The 26451-nt window shown below is 30.6% G+C and overlaps 1 protein-coding gene across 1 annotated transcript; it reads left to right on the top strand.

The window, feature by feature from the left end:
• LOC142330363 (putative divalent cation/proton antiporter TMEM165) lies at nt 1-26184 on the top strand. The gene is made up of 7 exons (XM_075375589.1): nt 1-367; nt 3272-3349; nt 5410-5584; nt 15162-15337; nt 17261-17353; nt 18162-18267; nt 25979-26184. Exons 1-7 carry the CDS (start codon nt 272-274, stop codon nt 26038-26040), a joined length of 786 nt encoding a protein of 261 aa, XP_075231704.1. The 5' UTR covers nt 1-271; the 3' UTR covers nt 26041-26184.
• Nucleotides 26185-26451: the final 267 nt, after the last annotated feature.

Genomic DNA, 26451 nt, shown 5'->3' with positions numbered 1-26451 from the left:
TTACAGTAGCAATGTTCCTTGATTTTAACATTACAGTGGCGTACGGTCACTCTATTCCATGTTAATATAACATCATTTGCATATGCACTAGATGATAATAACTAAGTCAATTGTCTTATATACACAGTTGATTGTCAATTATTTTGTAACGCTTAAGAATTTTTAATCAGTGTTTAATTTCTTTAGTACTGTGTATGACTTCAATTACCTTTTTAATATTGCATGCAGAAAAAATATATCAGTACATTAACAATCAACTGAATTTTTGAAGATGGTTGGGGCATTGTATCAACTTTTCAAAATATTTTTAATTGTTTTTAGCATCATTGAAAGCATAACACTCGGTTCAACTTTACTGGCTGAAAGGGTTTGTTTTTCTTTTTACCTAATTTAACTAAAAATGTACATATTTAATTTTATTAGTTAATTAAAAGAAATAGTTCAGATCAGTCAATGATCTTTATCTGAACCTGGAGCCTTGTTGAAATGATGAGATGAAGACCTGTGCCTGCTTTGGAATTTTATTTTCGTGGAAAATTTTATTTAAGAATACTTTAATGAAAATGTTTATATAAACAGGCAGTTGTATTATTTCTTTTCTTTATGCATAAATTATATATATATTTATTTATTTAATTTTGAAATAATTTTTTTACTGTTTTAGAATAGAAATGAAAAAAGTACTTTTACCATATTAAAAATGACCCGATGAGTTAAATACATTTTTTTTTAATCAGGTTTCCATCAAGGATCTAGATCAGGGAAAACCAATTAAAATAATGTTTTCTACACATACACATAAATAATGTGTCCATAAATATGAATGTGTACATGTGTTAGCATTATTTTGCTTAATACCTCAGGAACAGGATGATATAAAAACTACAAAATTGGTATGATACTTGTATTTCTACCTACAGGGCACTGATTATATTAATTATTTTTAATCCATCAAGAGAGCAGGGAGATATGAGGTAACAGTGTCAAATATTGACAGAAATTATAAGAATAAAAATTTTCTTATGCTTTTTATGCCAAATTAATACTAGTAATATTTCAAAATAATTTTTTTTTAAAAAACCATCCCTCCTTCAAATATACAAATTTTAATCATTAATGGTTTTTATTAACCTTATAGCTATTTAATTATAATTTGTTATTTAAAAAAAATATATATATATATATATATATATATTTCAGAAACACATAAGTCATATATATTAACTGTGATATAAGTAATAATTTCAACAACAAAACTTTTTCAGAAAACCAGCCTTCCACAAATATTTAAAACATATAAATTCAGTCACAACTGTTTTTCACTAATTCTATTCTAATTTAAGAGTTAATTATTGTTCTAAAATATGATTTATGGATGCTAGTCTTAATTTTGTGAATATTACAAAAGTAGTGAGTGTAACAAATTTCAGTTATTGCTTATATCTCTGAACTTTAAATATACAAAAAAGCTGAAATTCTGTATAACATTTGTTTATGGGGAGATCCCCCTTATTCAGGAAAATTATGCAACTGCTTACCCTAGCTTATTTTGAATAAGCAAGAAAGAATGAACCTTCCAAACAATACATACATCAATTTATAGCTACCTTAAATTAACTCTAGTTAAGTAAGAGCATTTCACTTTTTAGCAAAATAAAACATTTGTTTTTAAATATTTAAAAAATTCAATTTTACTGGTCGAAGTTTTCAATTTTAAAAAATACTACCGTTGAAGTAATTAATTAATATTTGCATCTAGCTTTGGTTAGCATTCACCATCATTCAATTCAAAATGTACAAACAGGTGAAATCTTTTGAAAGAGCTGCAGGTAAAAAAAAAAGACTATCATACCAAAAATACTTTCTGGCATTTTGTAAAGAAAATGAAGAGTAGGTAATTTTTAAATAAGAAAATTAGATCTTTCAACTTCTAGTGCGATAGGAAAAATTATTGTTAAATAAAAAATTTTTATTATCGCATTAAGAATAGATCTTTTAATAAGAATCGGCTATGTCCAGTTTATTATTATTTGAATCATCTGAATATGACTGTTCTAATATGCACTGTAGTTTCAGATATAACAACCTGTTAAAACACTTTTAGAACCATGATCAAAAATGATGGTTGTAAAAGAAATTCTGTCGTACAACCTAAAAATAATATATACAAATATACATATAGGAGGAAGTTACAAGATCAAAATTACTTTTTTTAAATGTGATATTATTTCTATATCCCTCTTCAAAAACTAAGATCAAGTTATGAAAATTCATAACATCATTGTTTAGTGCCAATAATTACAAATTCTGTAGTCCAATATTTAGCAAATAAAAAATTGTAAAATTTTACAAACGTCGTACTTTGCTTGAAAAAAAAATGATGGTATTTCCTAAGATACAATAATACCCACCTAAATTAAACAGACAAAAACGACCAAACTTTAATTTAAAAATGTGTTCAAAAAGAATGTAATTTAAAAAAGTGTTTTTTGCTCGTAGCCCTTTACAGGGATTTAAACAAGACTAACACCATCAGAAAGTATTTTAGTAACCTAAAGAGCATTAAATTATGTGAAAAATTTGTTTACTTATTCTTTGAGTAAAATTTTGAGATACAGAATTCATGAAGTTCATATCTATCTGCTTCCTTGACTGATTTTAACCAAAATTAGATGGCATCAATCCCCCATTTACAGAAATCATTGAGAAAAATTACCTCTAAATAGTCCCTCCTGTGTGGACAAATCAAGCAGTCATAAACCAACGAACATATGATGTACATCCTTCTGAAGTTTCTTAATGGTAAAATTGTGTTTTCTGGTTAGGGGAGGTCATGAAATGTTAAGATCAGCAAAAACCCTGACCTGTAAAGTTTAACCCGATCAGCATACTTTCCCTTATATGGTATAGTTATACGATAGTTAGTTAATTATATATCTGGGAAAGTAAAAATTAGTCGTTAAATTTCTACTTTAACCGTAAATATATTTTTTGCACCATGGATTCCCTTGATCTATCCAGTCAAATATTAATACAGTTCTTTATAATGTAACACATCTTGCCTTCTGACATGATCTATATAATGTGCACTTAAGTACAGATCTGAATAAAATATTTATTTTACATTACTCTTATTTATTCCAAGTAACAGAATATGACTTTCTGAAATTCTTTTCTCTGAATCATTTTTTGCTTTTGTTTGTTTGTTTGATTTTTATTGGTTATACAGTCTATTATTTAAGTATTAAATGAATGATTATTTGTTTAATAGGGTGAAGATGAAATACAGAAGTACGCACCTAACATTACTCCTGCAGATATAACAGATGCGTGTACAAATCATATAAAAGTAATTATGTATCTTTTGTTATAGTTGTAATTTATTTTATGTAAATATATAAGGTTTTAAATGATCGTTTATCTGTTTTATTCTGATAAAGGTTTTTTTTATATTAAATAATAAGCACATCTCAGCGAATTTATATAAACAGTATGTTGAAGTCATATGATTAGTTTTAAAAATACTTTCATACGCAAGATCAATGACCTGATGGTTTAACCAATCTAAAGCTACCATCAACTGTTACTCACAGCCTAGCTAACAACTCAGGACTGTTAGTCTTTAACTAACAATTATGGAATAATTGTACTGTAAACAATAAATGTATAATTGTATTGCCTTCCCTCATTTGTACAAACATTACTAACGTATAAGTTTGATTATGTTAAGTGAGCAAATTTACATTAACACAATGAATACACTGTAAGGCAGTTACTTTTATACGAAATTGAATATTAGATTGAGGATACTGTTGTTCTTTAGTGGTTTCTTTTTCTTCTTTTTAGCCTCCAGAACCACCATAAAGTATTACTTCAGATGATGAATGAGGATGATATATATGAATGTAAATGAAGTGTGGTCTTGTACAATCTCAGGTCAATTATTCCCTGAGATGTGTGGTTAATTGAAACCCAACCACCAAGAAAATTCTGTTTATAACCCTCCCTCCACTACTGTATAAGTAGTAGAAATTATGATGATTAAATTAGCTTTCTTTGATGTACAATGCAATTGTACAGAGATTTGTTAATAAAATTAACAAATTTAAGGACGTTGCATGAAAGGATGTATTATTTTCCGTTTTAATTACATTCTTCTTTTTTACATATTATATTTATATTAGTATAAAGTGTATAAAATATTGACTTCCTTAACAGCAAGCGTCCTTTTACAGGAATCTAGTAAGTGTTCCAAAAGATCTACATTCCTCTCCGTATCATGAATAGCTGTGAGATGTTCCATAAAAGAACAAGTATTCAAGAAGAATCAATCATTGTCATATTTCATCAACATTAAAGACTCAACAAATCTTATTTATACCTAAAGCATTCAGTAACCTTCAAGCGGGGAACCACACCTGGTCTCTCAGAGCCATTTTATAATAGTACTTGATTTGAATTTCCCTGTAAACATTGTTTTTTGTTATAGGAAAAATGTCTTTCAGATCAGTAGTGTTATCGGCATCATGTAAATATGAAATTATGTCTTCTTACAAAATTACATTATTAAAATATTTATCATTCAATGACATCCTTCTGTTCTATTTAAAACTGATAACTATTCTGATGCATTATCTTGAAATATTCCTGGTCATGCTTACTATCCAAAATGTTATTCAAAAAGAATCGCAAGATTCCTACAAGTTTTGTTAGTTCAGTCTCTGAATTGTCCACATAAAGAAATGGTTATTTGTGCAAGATCTGTGGAATCCTTTCCATTTCAGTTTTTAATGCAATCACAAAAATACATCTCCTCAGTGTTCAAATTTTCTTCAGTTTTCAAAACCGACATCGTTCGATTGAGAACAAGAAGGAATTTAAGATTAGTCAATCATATATGCCAAAACCTTTACGGGTTATATGCTTTACCTCCATTTATAAAATTTCTATGGCAGCACTTGAATTGTTGTAACCCAATTTACCACCATTGCTGACTTCAATAACTGCTTTATTCTTCTATGACAATACTTCTAGTCATCCTGGAATTCAGTCACGTAATTTCTGGTTAACTATTATTCTGGTTTCTGCACCAAAATATTTCATCAATTCATTTGTGATTGTTATGCTTCAATCCAACTTCTGCTGCCTTATGGATTGCAGTGATTCGTATTAGATCAACGAATCATTGATCCTTGCTATCATTGAATATATTTTATGCGGTTTAGGTGCTGAAAAGATTTTTATTGCTTCATGATTATGTCTGCTATGAGATATCCAACAGTATTTCAGAAATGATGTGATCTTTTTTTCTCCAGAACCCTGATCAAAGATTGCAGGCAACCGAGTATATAAAAGAGACTTAGATAAATGAAGGTTTTGTAATATCTTCTTTGATATTTTGTTTAACAGGAAACACAGATATCTGACTTTATTCAAGGTACACTTGCATCATTCTCTGTGACTTTATTCTCTGAGTTGGGAGATAAAACATTTTTTCTAGCAGCAATACTCGCAATGAAACAATCTCGTTTACAAGTTTTTTTCGGCGCATTATTGGCTCTTGCACCAATGACTGTGTTATCTGGTAAGTAAATCTGTACTTTTCTCATAATTTTAATGTAATTTTTCAAGCCTTTCTAGGCTCAACCAGAAGGTTTTGGCCTTTTTTTACAGAGCGTAAGTTATTTCATTCTTTAAAAGGCTGTGTAAAAAATTAAAATGTATGGTCTATTGTCCATACACTAATTGCGTCCAGCTTACTAATTTGTCAGTATTAAGATAACGAAGCTTAGTTTGCTGTTATCAAACGAATAAAAACTAATTCAATGAGTGACAAAATCGGGTTAGATTATCACCAAACACTGAACATTAGTACGGGCATTACCAGATATAGGCCAATTAATAAGCGTCAAAGTATGTCATGTTCTTGTAGTACAGAACCAAAGTTATATAACTCGTGCAGATGTGAAACTCTTGATACATGTTTAAAAATTATAAATAAAATTTCTTAAATTTAAACTATGAAAGCAGATTTTAATGGTTTTAATTATTTTTGGTATGGCTTCTCTTAATATGCTTGTTGTTTCCTAATTGAACATTTTTTTTACTTTTTAACCAACTTATAAATATAAACTTTTACCAACTTATAAATATAATAATACCTTCCCAAGATTAAATGTAATGCGTAAGAACAGGTAGATTTTTATTTTTTTGACAAAAATTGACTTCAGTGAAACTGATTAAAAAACTTTTTCCTAAAATAAAATGCGTCCGCTGTATATAAGTATATAATTACTTTATACATAAATATCTGTTTAATAAAATTAATCATTTTAAGATTCATATTATTCCTCTGTACTGTTATATTATATTTAAAATCTATTAAATAAATCACCTAGTACAGAATATTGAGATAAGATATTTCTTGGTTAATTTTTCATGAAAGTACTTTTGCAGCAAAATAAAAATACTAAAATAATCATAATTGCGTATTACTTTACACGAATGCTGTTATCCGGTGCAGTTTTTATACGAACGTTTCCCTCAAACATTTTTTCATCTAATCAAATACATATGCAATAACAAAGAAAAGATAAATAATGAAATAAAGATATAACGATTGAAAATGATTATGATACCACTTTATTTAATAATATTTATAAAAAAAAACACAATCAAAGCAAAATAACTACATTATAAACAATAAATAATAAGACAGAAAAGAGTGAAAATATAAAGTATTTATGCACTAATAATATTATTGAAAACATTACTAAAATTTACAGTAAAGAAATATTTAAAACAGCATAAATATAATATAACATTTAAAAAACGAAAATAATAATAAAAAAAACAATCTGCGGGGAATTTATAAAATTAAATGTAATGATTTTGATACTATTTATATAGGAAAAACAAGAGAAAAATATTAAAATGCATGACTGCCAAAAAAAAAAACTTTCTCTTTAATATACAATAATTACAAATGTAGATAATTAAAGAGCATGCAGTGACAATTTTGAATATAGTATAATTTTTTCAAATTAATTTTTTAAACATATATATATTATATACATATTTATACAGCCTGTGACACTCTCGGTAACGTAAGGATTCCAACGCGAGATCATACATCTAAATCGGTTCAGCCATTGAGCTGCTACGTTGATCTTAACATACATACATACATCTTAAATACATTATACTCCTTTCTGGACAGTCGTGTCATAAATTAATTATTAGAGTATAAACGACAATAAGTATTTTTAAAAGTAAATTAAAAATATTTTAATTTTTCTTTATTGTACTAAAAACAGTGTTTTTAATTTTGACCAATTCATAAGATTTTTGGGGTATTTTCTGTTTCTCCCCCGCAATGGTTTTTTGAAGAATAACTATTCATACTCATTAAGAAATTAATACAACAGAAAGTACAATAGAGCCAGAATTATACCAAATCAGTGGGTATTTGGAAGTATTTGCAAAAAAATTATAAATATAATCTAAACAAACTTAACCAACGCTCGCTAACCTTGACTAATTAACAGTAATATTTTGATTATTTAAATAATAAATTCAGAAATTATTGCGCTTAGTTTAGTTACTCAAGGTTAGCGAGCGCAGGTTAAGTTTGTTTAGATTATATTTATAATTTGGGAAATTATTATGTTTACAATTAGTTTAAACATGAGCATGTTGTAAACAAACATTCCAACTCTACCGGTTCCTCTGAGTACAGGGGAATAGAATGAGTATGAACGACCAAGTAATAATATGTGAAAATGTATCCGAGGATGACAGATTACAAGCAGCCTGCAATAATCATGATGAACCGTCAGGTGAAGCCAATCGTTCAGGAAATGACGTCCGACTTAGTAAAAAGATGAAGAAATCAGGGAGTTACGCCAGCCTAGCCCGAAAACTAACTTAACCCAATAAAAATCAAGCCATTGTACTAGACGTCATAGGAGATATTCCGATCGGTACCTATATCTGGCCATCGGTAAATTAGCCGCTCGCAAGAATGTCTTATACGCATCCTAGATCTCTACGAGCCGAGTGTGTATCTACCTGGCGAACAGCGATCTTGTCAAATCGATAATCGACAAAAACGGTAAAGTAGATGTTGCCTTTTCTAAAAATATTTGCCGCAAATCGTTTTGGAGATTGACGTTAGCGAGATTGCTGATTGACTTCGTCTCCAAGGTGTTGTAGACGTGAAACGAATTATGAAAGGTCAGAGCCGAATGGAGGAACGTATTCCCTCTATTATAGTAACGTTTAATCTTCCCGTACCGGCGGAGAAAATAAGAATATATTACATATCTATTCGAGTACGACCGTTCATTTCCGATCGTCGGTGGTGTTTCCAGTGTCAAAGGTACGACCACACTACAACTTCTTGCTCGAGCAGTACAATATGAGCTCCATGGGCAGAAGAAGGTCACAATGACTCTGACTGCTAGGATGAAGAAAACAGTATTAAGGCGGCACTCGGTAGAAAACGGCTATAGCCTAGCGATAAACCTTTTAATGTTTTAACTCTTAGGCAACTCTATCTGAAAAATTTAATAATTTTTATAAATACACTTTGTTAACATACTACTTCATATAATTTGCATTTGCCCTATAGTTACGTTGTTCTCCTTACCGATCTAACTGCGTGCAGAAGACAATTTTTCTGCATAGGTAACAATTTAATTAATCTCATCCCTGAACAATTCATTACCGTTAGTATTACTAGATCTTGACTAAACAAATTACGGAGTGGATTAAGCGTAACAATATTTTCTCTTTACTTCGCTAAGGTCGTGTTATGTTTGCGACTAGATGAATAAATTGCATTTCTCTTTTGTAATGCGCTTGCGATCACCTTTATAAGATTTGTATCGTAGACATCCTACCGTCACTGAAATTCATAATGCGATCGCTGAATTGAACCGTCGCAACGCAAAAGCGAGTTTCTGCTGGATCCTTAGCCGTCTGGGAATTCCGGATAATGAACGTGCGGATTCCGCTGCTAAAGGTGTACGAAGCCGATCGTCTTTCACCATTCTCGTTACTTCTACCGATTTTTGGCAAGGTGACTGGACCGCTCAGAAAATAATACTCCGATACATCACGGATACCGTGCTTCCGTGGAATTCTTCATGCAGGAATAACCCTCGAGAGGAGGTTGTTATTTGCCGTTACTCGTGGACACCTACGAATCAGACCGATGCACCCGTTTGTGTTCGCCGGAATTGCCAACCGACGATACACAACATCATTGTGAACCGTGTGTGTTATGCGGTGTTGCGTTGGAAATTTAAATTAGGAGATATTCCAGGAAACCATCCGAGATATTCTAGGAGACAATATGAGGATGCTATTGAATACCTTGTTTCTTAAAGCCGTGCATCTGTATTCGACCGTTTAATCGGTATTTAAATATGGTTTCTTAGTATTTTATACTGCGATTTAACTTTTCCTATTTTACCTATGTTATTGTGCGGTTTGTTTGTTGATTTTATTTTTTGTATTATTAATTTATATATCATTATACTTAGCGCACGTATTAAAAATTTGTTTATTTATTATAAATCATTGCTTTCGAGCGCTAACAAACCAACCTTCATTGTACGCCAAAGAAAAAAAATATTATATTTTAAATTCTATTAATATAAACCACCTAGTACAGAATATAAGATATTTCTTACCTTAATTTTACCGTGAAAGTATTTTTGCAGGATCCTGGATCCTTAGTCACGATTGAATTTATTTAATCAAGCTGAATTTTAATATTAAAATAAACCGTGCACACGGTGTAATGTTTGTTACATTAATGTTATAATAATAATAATTGTATATTAATTTATTATATGAATGTTGCAGTTTTTGCAACACTATCTAACGGTTTATGATGCTATTTACATAAGCAAAACAAACAAATTCTTTATAACTAAATTCTTCAACGCTGAAGAAATTATAAACATAATAAATCAAGTTTATCTAATGTGACACAGACCATCCGATAAACAATAAACATTTTATTTTTGATATTAATACGGATTTAGAAATTAATAAAGATGACAAAAAATTTAATATATTATTGTTGGAGTGCCGTAAGGCTAAAAAAGTGAAAAATCTCGAAACCCAGGTATTCTGAATAACCCACCGGGTTGGTCTATCGGTAAACGCATCTTCCCAAATCAGCTGATATGGAAGTCGAGAGTTCCAGCGTTCAAGTCTTAGTAAAGGCAGTTATTTTTACACGGATTTGAATACTAGATCGTGGATACCGGTGTTCTTTGGCGGTCGGGTTTCAATTAACCGTACATCTCAGGATTGGTAGAACTGAGACTGTACAAGACTGCACTTCATTTACGCTAATCATCATCAACATCACGATGATCATCCTCATTCGTGCTCTGAAGTATTATCTGAAAGGTAATTACCGGAGGCTAAACAGGAAAAAGAAAAGTATTCTGAATGGATTGTAACAAAATTATATGCAATAAAAAAGTTTACCGATTAAAAATTTGCGCTTTTTAGTTTATAATAAAATTTGTTGCAAAATATGAAAAAAATGAGTATATCGGTGTTTAATTGACTTTTAGATTTTTTTTAGTAAGTACGGAAAATAATGTAAAATAATTATTTTATCTTAAAATAAAAAAAAAATTATTCGACTAATTTTTACGTCGAAACAATATCACGTGATTTCATATATAACGGCTGATCAAACGTTAAAACATATATGCATATATTTAGAGATTATGCACTTTCTTCTGAGGTTTTCATAGCAGTGTATAGTCCTTTATAATCGCTGGGAGATGCATTAATCAACTGTAAAAATATTATACATGAAATATCAAAATCGTGCGCATTTGTTAATAAATTCATAAATCCGTTCATCCTGTGAAATCATTATCGCTCTTGAATTTCATGTACGCCCAAAGAATATTCAACATTGAAGTAATAGTCGACTTGAGATTCGGTTCTTCATTTGGTAGGGTAACGGTTATATTTTTGAATCCTTGGCCGGCCGAGGAAGGATAAATTTCAATCGGAATATTCCTTTTTTCCACAATAAAAAGGAATATTACGAAAAAGACGAGACTTTTTCGAAGAATGTCTCGTCTCCGGCGGCATTTTCTCTAAACGTTTTATTGCTTCGTATAACTTTGCTTCTTTATATGAACTACAAAAACCCAAAGCGTTACATTTATCTATTAATTTTTTGAACCAAATTTTGGATGAAGCACGACAGATACGAAAGATCACGGTCGAACAGCAGAAACAATAGCGTGAGCGTGAGCTGTTGAGATGCATTTATTTTCACAACTCCTCAGATTTTCCGTAAAATTATTTAATGATTCTGGAATAAATTTGCGAACGCTCAAACATTTATCGCTTGGGGTAAATTTCGTTATCGTAAACTTGCGATCGGATATCTCTTCGAATAATCTCATCAGCAGTTTTTAATTTTTTTTTTTTACCCGTTTCCTCATCTTCCGATTCTTGGTTATACCAGGTATTACATAAAGTTTCACGCGAGACATTTTTAAAACTAATAATTGTGCTGGAACCAAATTTACTGGAAAATAGAATATTGTCACCGTAAAGATTCATTAATCTTCTCTTTATTGTTTTTTCATCTGGCATCTCGTATGCTGTGTTAAAATACTTTTCAATTCTTGTAATGAGAATCGGCAATCGTCGTTTTCTTCAACGTATTTATAAATTTGTTCCGTTGTTGCATCAAACTGTAAAACTTGAGGATGGACGTTTTTATCAAGATCAGTTATTTTTGCGGAATTTTGTAATGAAGTGCAGCAATCCTTGTGATATTTGCCTTCTGCGGCTACTAAGTCCATTATACCTGACATTCTTCGAAAAAGTCTCGTCTTTTTCGTAATGCCGGCAAACCAAGTATAGATTTTTAAAAATCTAAACGGTTTACGATTATAATTTTTCTTCGCGTCGCCTTTGACCGCTTTTTTTCTTTTATTTCATCAGTTTCTTTTTCGCAAATAAAACTATTACTTTTCCAATAAAATGCAACTGATGATGACCTACACAGGTTTTTCTTCGGTGGAGAGTAAATTAACCGCTTTTCATCCTTCCTTTTAAACGAATCGATATATTTTTTGTTTTATATATCGACATACGACATGCTGCATACTATTTTATGTCGTATTTTATATACGACATACTGCATGTACAAAAACAAATTCTGGGTTATTTAAAAATTTAAAACAATCGTCTTCTCGTTCTGCAGATGCCTGTCTGAAGTAAGTAATACTCTTGTAGTTTTTATTATTTTAACGCAAATTCTGGAGAAAACTGTATTTTCTCCAGAAGCAGTTCCCAATTTTTCGCATATGAAGCAATCGTCGGCTTCACAATGACCGTTGGAATTAACTTCGTCCATCCTTAATGAAAACCTGCCGATATAAATGAAAACGAAAGAAAAAATAATTTTAAGTAAAAATACATCGTTTTAATTTTTGCACAGTACTACAATCGTTAACGATTATAATTACGTGATATTTAATAAAGTGATTACGTATTATAAAACTAGCCGCTAAGAAGTTTCATTATTTACAAAAAAAAGTTATATGTACAAACCTTTCGTGTTTAAAAACTTTAAATATATTCACTACTTTAACACGGTAAAAACGTACTAACTATTGTTTATCGTAATCGACGACATATGTATATTTATCTATGTACATGCGTATATAATTATTAAATTCTTAAGCGGTTTATTGTTTTTTATAAGGAGAACAAAAATCACGTGTTTCATTTACTTCACTAGTATAAGCGAAGCTGAACTATTCTGTGACGTGGCAACAGCTGCCAACTCCGGTTTCGTTCGTCTGCCCTTCTCCCTCTTCGCTCCCTATCAAAGGTCTTTGCTTTATACCCGAGATGTTAGTAATATATTATAAAAAGATTGTCTTCGATGAAATTCAACTTGTAAAGCTGAAAAATACATTTTATAATCGTAATCAAAGCGGAATATCTTAAGCGATCGGTCATTATTTATTTAAATAATTAAAAAACAAAAATCCCAAGGAACGATTAGGTAAACATTTTGGTATTATATATAAAAAACACTTACTTAAATTTATTCAAGTAAATTTGTAAGTATTTGTATTCAAGTAACCCGAGTAATTTTTACTCGGGTTACGAGGTAATTTCAACGGTAGTGTTTGAGGGAGACGTTGTTATAAAAATAGTAACAGATAGGAGAATTCATATAATAAATTCATATGCCACTGTCATTATAACATTACAGTAATGTAACAAACATTACACCACGTGCACGTTTTATTTTAGTATTTTTATTTTTTAACATTTTTAATGTTTAATATGCAGTTTAATTAAATGAATTCAATCGTGACTGATGACGCGGGATCCCGCGAAATAACTTTCACGCTAAAATTAAGTTAAGATATGCCGTATCTCAATATTCTGTTCTAGGTGGTGATTTATATTAATAGAATTTAAAATATATACGCGTGTCAGAATACGAACTTTTATATTATAAAAACGTTACTATATTGTGGCTTTTGTTGTTTGGAATGTGATTATTTATTATTTTTTGCCCAAAAATATTCCGATTAATCTTCTAGAAATTTCAGTGAATCTCAGAATGATATCGCGCTATATATTATTACACTATAACAATCCGACATTGAAGAACGATGAATTAAAACGTGACCTCAAATTGCCTATACAAAACGTGTAATTTTTTTAAATCTAAAATTTTTTATGTAGAAAGCTTATTTTGGGATTACAGAAATGTTCTTCCGATACAAAATTAAAAAAGAATCATCAATATCGATACACCTGGTAAAACAAAAAGCTCTAATCAATATAAAAAAAAGAGTATGTACTGATCAAACTGACAAGCGCTTCCTTTTTAGATTCTGTTAATAAAAATATTTGTAACAATATAGGTGCTTTTGTAATGTAGTGTTAATTTAAAAAAATTATATTTATCTAACGATTCGTAATGTAGTCTAGTCTATACTATAAAATGTACACTATTTTTTCAATACGGCAATGATAATTCTGATTTTTTTAAGATTTTGGGTCAACAGGTAATTATAAGACATTTTCCCCTAAATGCAAGCCAAAAGCCTCACCTCACTTCCAGTTATACCTACTGACAATATGTAATGTTCTGTAACACTTTTTAAAAGCGAGTTGCCAAATTATCATGGACAGCGGTGGATTTATTTTTGTAGTTTTTATTGTGTAGTAATTGATTAAATTGGTTCTTTTTTAATTCGGTTATATTTTTTAAGTAATATTGTTTATTCTTATTTTTCTTAAATTGTATTTATTTACCGATATTTTCTTCCTTCTTTTTTGTTTTTTTCTTTCTTAACTAATAATATTTGTTTTCATAAATTTAAAAAAAAAATTGTCAATTTCATTAAATTAATAATTTATTCTCACACGACGAAATAAAACATAAATGTTTTATCGGTATTGCGGTTTGTTGGTTTTTTATCGATTTATTAACTAGAATAACAAGATTAGTACAGAATTTGGGATACGGACTTAAAATGTTCTAAAACTGTTAATATGAGAAAAGCGTACAGATTTAAAAGTCTGAAACGTAGAAAATACAATTCTATTGAGACAATAACAATAGCGTAAAATTACAACATTAGGGACTTACAGGGTACATACACAAAAATATTACAGGAATTGGGGGATTCTTTTTAAAAAAACGTTTTTCATAAGAAAATTTTTTTTTCATAAAGCATATGACCCCTAGTCGACCCTGTAATAGATGTTCGGTGCTACATACCGAAGCACAAATATAAGAATATTCATAAATATATAAGTATTTTCAAACTATTCAATAAAATAACATTTAACAATTTTTTTTCAATTATTTGTTGGACCGACCGCATGGTGGAGTGTACACACACCCTAACATTCTTGAAAATTAAACTTCTGACATCATCTTGAAGAAGAAAATCAGTTGGCTTAAAAGTAGACGGTAATAAAATAAAAATGAAAATGTAACAACGCTCACACAATTGTTTTAACAACATAATTCACATACAGAAAAATCAAACACGGCCTTTGTTTATTTACAGAAACAAGAATTACCAAATAGATGTCCTAATTTATTTCTTATTTAATAATTTCAGTTATGTTTGGCATGGCAGCAACCGTAGTTCCAAGGCTGGTTTTACAAACTGTTACTAGCCTGTTACTAGCTTTCTTCGGATTCAGTATGGTAAAGGAAGGTATGTCGATGACAAATAAAGATGGAATTAAGGAATTTGAAAAGTGCAGTGAAGATGTTAAAAAGTCAGATAGAAAGGTAAATACATTTTAAATTTACTAGCGAGTTATAGGCGACGATTTTTGTATTTCATTACTTACATACTCGGTTATTTTTCATTAACTAATGTAAATAGTATTTCACCGACCTCTGTTGATGGCATCTCTTCTTTTTCATCTATAAATTTTCAGGTTCAAATACCAATCCGGCTTGAAATTTTTTATACCGTAATACTCCGTAAGCGTAACTCTTAAGACTTTCTAAACGAAGTAATTATAATAAAATGTTCATAAATTAAATTAGATAACTGTAAATTTGCTATGTTTTTATCCATATGGTGAATAATATTTTTTTTTTAATTTCATAAAATTCTAAACCAAATCGACTTTAGTAATTATTCATTTTTTTTAAATTTACATCATAATGTCTTCATTAACCATTGTAATAATCTTCAGTGACTCATAGTGCCGTTTTCATCTTGTTATCGGCCGATGTAATTGCTGATGCTTCTTTTGAGTTAGGAAGACGCGAATTTAAATTTGGCTGAAAAGCGTGTCGGTTCAGTTTATGTTTTCCCAATCTATTAATCGTCTAAATCTAATAATTGTCTATTGAATCTACTAATTGTCTTTGAGAATTTTAGCTCTAATATTTATTATTTTTAAATAAAAAAATAATTAGGTAATAATTTTTTTTTTTTTTAATAATATGATAATTATTTGCAGTATTGAAAATATTATATTCTTCTTAGCAATTAACATACTGATATTTTTCCAAATTCTTTATTTTATGGAAATTAAGTTTTGAATATTTTCAAAATGGTGGTCACATCTGTCTAGCAAAAAGGTTGTACTGGATTTTATAATGACGGTTAGAAAAGTAAAGAAGAGTTATCATGAATTAATGATGGAGGTTTCAATATCTTATTGTAAGGGGGATGTCTGAGAAAGTACACCAGCATCATTGGACATCATCATTCCTACATTTTGTATAGTTGAGATTAGACTCTAAGCTACATCGGTTGTTTAATTACAAAATAAATGTTTGTTATTCGTTTCTATTTGAGAAAATTAAATATACACAATTCATGATTATATACTACAATAAATCCATATACATATTTTTGAAAAGTATTTTGTATAAACAAAATATACAATGTTTATGTGGGTTTAACAAAAAAAAAAATGTAATTTTCCCTTTCTTTCTTGTTGAAAAAACCTTAAGTAAAATTGTTTACCCTAAATGTATAAAAAAATTGTTGTTTTCTTCGACCGGATGAAATCAAAGATGAAAACTTAATAAGTCATATGTCTCTGAATTGTAATGTAATTATTTACTGGCAAATTTCTTTCGTTCAATTTTTTGGATGAAAAGATTCCCAGATACGTGTTCTCATATCCTAGACTTATGATTTCTTGCAGGAATATTTCACTTTAAAATTTACACCACCTTAATTAGACTAGAGAATAAATGAATTCAATCATAGCAGTAGATAATCAGAGCAGAAAGTAGATATGAGAGCAGAAATTAAATATTATTGGATCATTTTCTGAGCCACAAATGGCTCAATTCATTGTATAAAAAAATTATTGGTGATGAATTAAATAAATTTTTAAAATACGTATAACTACGAGTAAGTTATTTTAATTCTATTTAATTAATATTCAAAATCTTGCCATTATTTTACAATAAACCTTTATAAATGAACAGACTTACATTACTTTTGAATTATTTTTTTGAGTATAACAACACCAGAGTAATATTATTTCATCAAAATACAAAGTAATGTTTCATTAATACTGGTCGATTATATCATAAATGCTGAAATGTGTGTAAAATAAATCATCTCTCCAATCATTAAAAGAGATGTCTACATTTGTGTACGTCCATCACATTTATGTATTAATTTGTATTTCTTCGCTTAAAATTGTCACACTGATAATAAATTATTTTCTATTTCAGTGCCTTGTTTTAACACAAACATTTACATTGACACTGCTTGGTGAACTTGGGGATCGATCACAGATAGCAACTGTTTTGTTGGCAACAACTGAGGTATGTATAGTTTATATAACGTAATTAGGCTAAGGCTACTTTAAGCCTAATTTATGTATTGGCTTGTTTAAGTTGCTTAAATTCACTAATTCTTTGACTACGTTGACTACTAGTGAAATAAGATCTAAGCCAAAAATTAAAGGAAAATATGAAAAATATGGTATAACCAAACTTTCAACTTGAGATTTCATTTTATATCAATTGAACTACGGCTGTTGGATTGGGCATCATAGAAGAATGCTGATCGTTTGATTGGTGATTAGTATTCTAGCTACTGAATTGGTAATCTATTCCCAGCAAGGATCTGACATTTTATTCATCTTCCTCATTAGAATGAACAGTAACATAAGCGATCTTATTATAATAAAACTATAAATACCTTGTTTTGTTTTTCACCTGATTTAAAATTTATGGACTTCTTTTAGTAGAGTACATTAAAGACAAAGGTTTCATTCAGCTTTTCAACAAAAAGAGTAAACTAGCAAGTCTTCTAATGTGCTGTGGCTTCATATAAGAGAAGTTTTTACTAACTTAGATGCAAATACGTCTTGGAGGATTTGGAATGAAATCACTTACAGATAGGACACCTACTGTGTTATATTTAACACTTGTAATGCACATTTATCTCAAAATTAAACTGAAAAATGTGCTACACCACTGCCACTTCACAATTTTCATTAAGTTTTATAGTTTCTTAATATTAAATTTTATTCTTTTACTGTAAAGCTATTTTACAAAGTCTATACTTAATTTTGCTTTAAAAAAAATTAACTAATTTGTATCATAACACTGATTTTTTTTTCCTCAGAATGCATATGGAGTGGCTTTTGGTGGTATTTTGGGCCACATGTTATGCACAGCTGCAGCAGTACTTGGAGGAAGACTGTTAGCTCATAAGATACCAGTAAAAACCAGTACGTAGATTTACTCAAATATTACATTTATTTTTATTAAAAACATTTGTAAGCAAATGAGAGTGATTTATATAATACATATATTACTAAACTCATAGTTATTATTCCAGTTAATAGTAGTAATTTCTGTCACCCATTGCGAGAAATTTTTGAATTTATTGTTTATTATAAATTTCATGGGACCATTAGATTAATTTTTGTCTGTAACAAAATCAAATACTAAAGCTTATTGTTGTTGTTGTTATTAAGATAATTATTATTATTTTATATGTTCTGCTAAGAACACTATGATTACTATGTTGTACAGTTTACCTTTCTCAGCTTCTTTTTTTTATAATATGCTGATGTGTTTCGGAATAACTCCATTGTCAAAACTTATTGTACTGTTACTTTTAAGTTTCTATGAGCCTTTATAGATTTAGTCAACACCCCTCCCTTTATTTGACATTATGCCTTATATGGCCTTCTTGTTTATTTGCTATTAACGGTTATAATTATCATTTAATTTTATTTATCTATTTCCTGTTTTCAGTAAATTGATGTTCTTGAAGAACATCTGCTTGATTGTTGATTTGTTCATTTATGATTATCGTATTGTTATTTTTCAATTTGAAAATTTCTAAATTTTCAAAAATGTTCATTCTTCTTCCTTTAATACAACTGTGAATTAATTTCATTGATTCTTCCATTCTAATTGGGGTATGTGCTACTAATGCAGTGCATAATAGAATCTTGTTTTTTTATTTTTAAAAATCTTGTGTTTGTTATATCTTAATTTTCTTCCTGTGTGTCCAATGTGTGTTGCAGTGGACTTGCATTTTATTTTGTATATACCATTACTGTCATTTTTTTGTCTTCTATATTACCATTATAAATCTTTTAAGTGTATTATTTGTATTTATAGCCATTTTTATATCATATTTACTAAAGAACTGTAATCAGATAAATTTCTTTTCCCGTAAATATTAATTTACTCCATTTAAAGGTTTCTATATCATTTGTTTTTTTTTATTTCTATTTTAATTTGTTTTCTGATCATTTCTTTTTTATACCTTTTGTTTTCTACTGTATGAAAAATAGTGTTTAACTCATTCTTATATCCTGGTTTCTTTAATGGTAATTTATGTAGTCTATTTATCATGTATCTAAAAGCCGTTAATTTATGTTCCATTGGGTGACTTGAATCTTAAGCTATGATGTTATCTTTATAAGTTTCTTTTCTGTACATTTTAAGCTCTAGATTATTGTTATTTCTTTTAATTACTGATCTAAAAAATTAATAGTTTCATCTCACTCATTTTCTATCGTATATTTTTTGTTGCGGTGAAATTTGTTCATTTCATCCGAAATCTTTTCTTCATTATTAATTATTTATTTTTTAATTACTAACAGAGTGTCATCCACAACCCTAGTATTTTCTAAGCAACTGTATAATCGTTAATGATAACATCTCTGAAAATCAATGTACTCCTTGACTCTACAAGAAGATAAATCCATAAACAACCTACCCTCAGCAACAAACTTGTTAAACAGACTTGGCCCAACTTCGAATACATCGTGATACCTTTGGGCATCACATCTACCAGTTTTGAACAAAAACCTACATTCAGACTTGAATGTTGCCTCATTCAAGGTAAGTCGGTGTTTTAAACCCGTATAAGAGACACAACTTCTCGGAGGAGGAGGATGTGGTGAAAGTTGATGAATGTGATGACGCGATCTACCAACTTTCCACCTGATAGTTGATACCTTTACACACCTGATAGTTGATAGTGTAAGTGAATATATTCCCTTAACATCTGAAAAACCAAGAAGACCCTCTGTTCCTTGTTGGAACAAAGAATGCAGGAAAGCACTAAGAGATCCTCACAGGGCTTTGCATAATTTCAATTGTAAGCGTACGACAGAAGTGCTCTCTGCCTACCACAATGAAAGGACCGTAGGCCATCAAGTATTTCAGTATGCTAAGCAGAAATCATGGCTAAACTATGTCGATACCATTTCTTGGACAACCCCATTGTTGGTTGTTTGGAGAAAGGTACAGACTGTGTGTGGATCAGAACAATCTCAACCGCTGATTGAGCTAGAAACTAACGGCATCCTCATTACCGTACTAATTGATGTGGTGATTTGGTTACTTGTTTAGGTCAGTTTCACAAACATCATCCTACTGTCCTAAATTTATGAGATATAAGTTGCATGTAGAAACTTATCCTTTTATTATCGGAGATTCGCAAAATGAACTAAACATTACTTTTTTCTTGATTTAAAAATTCCCTTTACTTTTCTGCTGGAAATGATAATATCAGATTCAGTACGCTTCTCACCTCCCAAATAATGCATTACAACATCTTTTGTCTATTTACAATAAAATATTCTCTGACAAAGTGTTTCCAGATTCCTGCTCAGAAGCAGAAGGTCATCCCTGTACTGAAACCTGGTAAAGATAAATCATGCCATCCAGTTATCATCCTATGTCCTTGACCAGTATCCTGTGCAAGTTGATAGAACGTGTGGTAAACCATCACCTAATGTGATAACTTGAGTGAAATGCCCGAATTGCCCCCAAACAATTCGGTTTCCGTCACTGTAAATCAGCTATTAATGATGTAGTAGCCCTGGAATCTGTCTTTCAAAACGCCTTGCTACATCACCAACACCTGGTTACAGTATTTTTTGATATGCAAAAGGCGTACGACACAGCTTGGAGGAGAGGAATCCTAAACAAACTGTATGGATGGGGTATACAAGGAAATCTCCTTGCATTTAGCAGGTGTTTCCTCAGCAGTCGGTTCTTTCAAGTTCAATTTGGAACAATGATATCGAAAATTTTCACAGTAGAAACAGAATACCACACGGAAGTGTCCTAAGCATTACCTTATTTTTAGTAACCATAAATAGTATAACAAACTGCATGCGAAAACTCGTTATGTGTTCTTTATTTGTTGATGATTTGTCAGTTTACGTAACATCTAGAAATGTAGCTGCTAGCGAGTGGTTGCTCCAAAATACAATAACCCGTTTATAATTGTAATGTAAAACGGTTGGATTCACATTTTCTCCGGAGAAAACAAAATGCATCTGTTTTTCATGCTTGGGAGAAGATACTGATCCTCAAGTGTTTTTACACGATGAACCAGTTGAAGCATGTACACAGGTTAAATTTTTAGGAATGTGGTTTGACAAATGACTAACATGGGTAACACATTTAAAGGAGTTGAAGTTAAAATGTTTAAAATTGTTGGACATGCTGAGGGTTTTATCTAATACTCGATGGAGAGCTGATCAAGTATGCATATGTTGCACTTCTACCGAGCTGTAGCCCATTCCTGCTTGCCCATTCCTATTCAGTCGCACAGTCACTCACTCTTAGGATGCTAGATTCCATCCACCATTCATTCAACTGTCTTGCTGCAGGTGCTTTTCGTTCAAGTCCTATGGTAAGTCTGCTGGGGGAAAGTGGTGAGCAATCCCTTACGAATAGACAAAATCAAATTATTTGCATTTACTTAACTCGTATTAAAGGCAATGAAATCAGACTATGTTTGATTCTGTATTCTCTAACCAATATCTGATTCGATAACAAGAATAGCTGAGATGTACTACTCCACTAGGCATCAGAGCTCAGCGCCTTTTCTCAACTCTAAGTATACAATTACCTCCAGTCCTTCCTGTTGCTGCATGTTATTACCCTCCTTGGCAGCCTTCTCTTGTTAATTAATCACTTTGACCTTTGTCAGTATAATAAAAAGAACACAAATCGAGTTATCCGGCAAAAGGAATTTCATAGTATTTGAATAGCATGAATCCTGATGTTACAGTTTGTACGGACAGCTATACAAACATTAATTCTGTTGGTTGTGGTTTTGTGGTTGGCAACAGAACACATATGTTTAGCCTTCCTAGCATCAGCAGTATTTTTGTTGCAGAACCGTATGCAATTAATAAAGGCCTTACATATGGTTAGCCCAAAATTTTGACGTAATGTTGTTTGCTCAAATTCCATGAGTGCGTTAAAGGCAATTAATGATTCAATTAATACTCAAGACACTCTGTTGTTTGTCAGATTCAGTGTGTTGTTTCACAATTAGTGATGTATACTCCAGACACCCTGTTGTTTGTGAGATTCAGTGTGTTATTTTGCAAATGTCTAGATGTAATATAGGAGTAAGCTTCCGCTGGATTCCAAGCCATATAGGAATTTCAGGCAATGAGTGCACTAAGTGCATCAAAACAGGCTTGTTTTTAGCCTATCTTTACCAGTTGCATTGTTTCTAATAATCTTGTCTGTTTCCTGAAAAGGATAGTTCATGATGATTGGCAAACTGAGTAGGATGCCACCATAAACAATAAACTTCCCCCAACTAAAAACACTGTTTCACTGTGGAGCTCCTCATGCAGAAAAAACCATTGGGAGAAGGTTATTATCTGCCGTTTGCAAGTAGGACACATTAGGCTCACTCATGGATATGTATGACTCAAAGAGATTCATCAGTTTGTGCTCACTGCGACTGCCTATTGACAGTGCACCACATCCTTGTGGAATATATCTGTTTTGTGGCATTGCATCGCAAGTTAAAACTAGGGGCTAACATGCGAACTATTCTAGGTGATAATGAAATATTCTTATCGAACTACGGTTTCTTAGGGCCTTTATACGGTTTCTTATTTATTCTCATATATTTAAATTACAGTAGTGTTTTTCTGCTAATCATGCCAGTTGCTGTACAGCAGTTGGAAATTTTAATTTTTTTAATTGAAATATTCCATCCTATAAAACCCAGCAAGTCACCAGATACAATATAATGTTGCAACAAGACAGCATCCAACTTACGACGCAAAGCCACTTCATCTAGCTCAACTTGAGTTAAATAATCACTCTGTGCATTTAATTAACCAAAACTAACCATCGTGGGAATTATAATACATCTCGACAGCTCTCAAATAAGTTCCACATTCTTTACTGTCAACTGAGTGCTTATGTTATGTTCTTTTCTAAAGCATTTGCAGCTAACACAATATGGAGGATCAGACGTTTTGGAACAATCCTCACACTTATGTTCCTCCTCTCCACAGTGGGCACAAATAGAAGGCCGATCACAACTTAACCCTATGACCAATCCTGCAACACTTAAATCACCACTGGACATTGATGTACTCCTTGATATGACAAGAAGCAAAATTGATGAGCAGCCTACCCTCAGTAATAAAAATTTTCATCAAAGAAGGGTCCTCTTCAAACACTCCATGGTAGCGCTTGAGTCGCGCCTACCCTTTATAAATAAAAATCGACATTCTGCGATAAAGGCAGCCTCATCGAGCTTGCTACTTTCTCTCTAAGAGTCAAAACTTCCTCCTCAGCCAGATGACAGTCGATATGATAGACTGTTATTCTAAGGCGCCTCTTCCTTTTAGGATCAGCTCTCATATCAGATTTTGGAACCTTTAGAGTTCAAAATTGTTTTAGCTTTCTCTTTATCACCAGCTACTACTACAAGCCCCTTCATAGTCTCCTTAATATTCCAAATTCTAGGTTCGACCTCTTAGAAACCAGGACAACTTGATTTGGTAATACCCTCACTCATATTGATGAACAATCTGGTTGCTTTCAAGACAAACTAGCATCCCCCTTATCAAACATCAGCACAACTCTCCCAAAATTAGTGTTTGAGTGAATGACCATATTGTGGCCCCATTTATTTTTGTAGGAAGCACAATTATTGGGGTTGTATTCTGTGACAGGCCCGAACTTTAAGTCTTTCCACAAATTGACGATATTGAAGAAGAAAATTTTCTCTCAGCTAGATGACACTCCGCTGCATTACATTAATCATGTCCATGCTGCATTTAACATTCGGTTTCTAAACATGTGGATCAGAAGATGATGGCCAATCGCATGGCCCCAAGAACTCCAAACATGACCCCACTAATTTTCTTTTTGTGGGGCAGGTGAAAAACATTGTTTATTCATAAAAAGTCCATGACACTAACAATCTACAGGAGACGATTGTAGCATCCATTACAAATTCTATGCTGGTGAGTATGTGGGAAGAGCTGAATTATCATCTGGACATGCCCGGGCAACAAATGGTGCACCTATCGAAGAGTATTAAACACCAAAAAAATCTCAGAATTTACCCTTTCAGAATATATACTCATGTAAGTAATATTTTGAATATAATCCTTTTTAAATAATACTTGAAACCAAGGAGTTCTTTTATAAACACTCTGTATAACTGAAATTTCTTTCATTACAAAAAAAGATTAATAAATAAATTTTTTTTTATAAATTTAAGCTTAATTATGTAAACAAAAATGGCTGGAAGAAGTTACACGTAGAAAAGAATCTAGTCCATGGATGCATCTTCACAGGTGCATGTGTGCATTCTGACTGTTCAAACTTCATTTTAATTAACCTTAAGTGTTAATTATGTGAATGATATTAAAATAACAATTACAAGATTTTAAATTAGGTTTTTTCTGTATGAAGATATTACTACTTTAGCTTTATTATTTTTACATTAACTTCATTTATTGACACAGATAATACTAGCAAAAATGAAAATGCTGGAATATGGAATAGTAATTAAAGAGAAAAGGTTTGGGCTTTCCTCAAATTTTGACAATATATTACGTTGAGATATATCCGGACCTTACTTATAATTACACTGGACAATATATTAACCTGTATAATGTAAGTATGGTCTAAAATTCTTTACAAGATGCCTGGTAAAACCTAATAAAAGAACATTGTCCTAATGTCTGAGTATCTACACGTTTTATTTTGGCAATGCAGATATATTTTTTTAAAAAGTCAAATTAGATTTTTAATTAATACCCAATTTAGATTTTATAAGCGGTTTGGTTCTCTCTTATGGCATCCATCAAACTAGTTACAGTGACTTATACATCACTTAACACCCTTCAATTTTCAGGATACACATTTCCCAAAGTGATGCAGAACAGTTGTAAGGAATGAAATGTTGATATTTTATGAATTAAGTGCATAAAAAATAGATATTTTATTATGTGTGACTTGTTCAAATAATTTTAATCAGTGTTTTACTATGATTTATTTTAGTTTATATTACAAATTAATAAAAAAAAGCAAAATCAAGAAAGTAAAGAGAAACCAATCTTTGTTTCAGAAACAAGTAATTGGAGACGTAATAATATAATGCATCTTTAGTATTAAGACAGAAAAACTGAACATACAAACAGTACATTACAGATATCTGGGAAACATGTTAACTATCCAGAAACATTGAGAGTTATGTGTGCTAAATGGTTGTTGAAAAAATTAGAAAACAAGATTACAGTCAAAAACCGCTGACAAAAAATTTTATTTAGTTGGTTACAAATCTGCATGTAACATTTTTGTAAATAGTTTTTGAGAAGCTTTATTTTGTTTCCCAAAATAGAATACTAAAAAGTAGACAAAACACTAGAAGAATCATTTAACTGAGATATTGCAAAGGAAAATTAGATTAAATTAAATTTTGCAGTGTCTTTTTGTCTGCTGATATAAGAATGAAACTCACTGACTTTATAAATGGAATTTTTAAAGGCATTTGTAAATAAATAAGGAAAGACTCAAAGTATCAAAGCACTTTCATTAAAGCTTTAATCAGTAAATGTAATTGATATTTTTATAATAATTAGTTGTTAATAAAAATAGTTTTGTAATAACTTTATATCATCTTTATTTCAGTGATTACAGTGGGTGGAACAATATTTTTCATTTTTGCCTGCACATCATGGATATCATGGTAATGTACACTTCACAAATAGATGATGAAAAAAATTTGTAGCCGTTTATTCTTTTTTTAATTATGATAACATCATGTGATTTATAAATTTGAATTAAATTTTAAAATGTATGATTAAATATAAATGATTTTGAACAATTTTTAAAAATTGGTGGATAATTTTTGTTTTGCTGTCCTCTTTAGCGATATATATATATTTTTTTAATATTAGTCTTCATAAAACATCAGAATTAGGAATTTGCAAAAATATTACTTGGTAATAAAACTTCTAAATGCTTTGATAATTATCATATGATTTAAGTAATTTACTATTATTTTTACTGCGCTGTGATGTAAAAAAGTAGATGTAAAAAACTAGATTGGCCAGGATTCAAGCCTCTCTTTTAACCCTAGTAGATGGTAATAAAGGATGCTG

Source organism: Lycorma delicatula, chromosome 9, assembly GCF_047948215.1.
Source record: "Lycorma delicatula isolate Av1 chromosome 9, ASM4794821v1, whole genome shotgun sequence".
NCBI classification, from domain to species: Eukaryota; Metazoa; Arthropoda; class Insecta; order Hemiptera; family Fulgoridae; genus Lycorma; species Lycorma delicatula.
Note: the sequence above shows the minus strand (reverse complement) of the source record. Positions and strands in the feature narration are given on the sequence as shown.

Bases quoted from the DNA above. Each gene is read 5' to 3' on its own strand.
- LOC142330363 (XM_075375589.1), top strand. From the start codon at position 272: ATGGTTGGGGCATTGTATCAACTTTTCAAAATATTTTTAATTGTTTTT. The intron at 15,338-17,260 runs GTAAATACATTT...TTTCTATTTCAG, and splicing joins TTAAAAAGTCAGATAGAAAG to TGCCTTGTTTTAACACAAAC. The intron at 17,354-18,161 runs GTATGTATAGTT...TTTTTTCCTCAG, and splicing joins TTTTGTTGGCAACAACTGAG to AATGCATATGGAGTGGCTTT.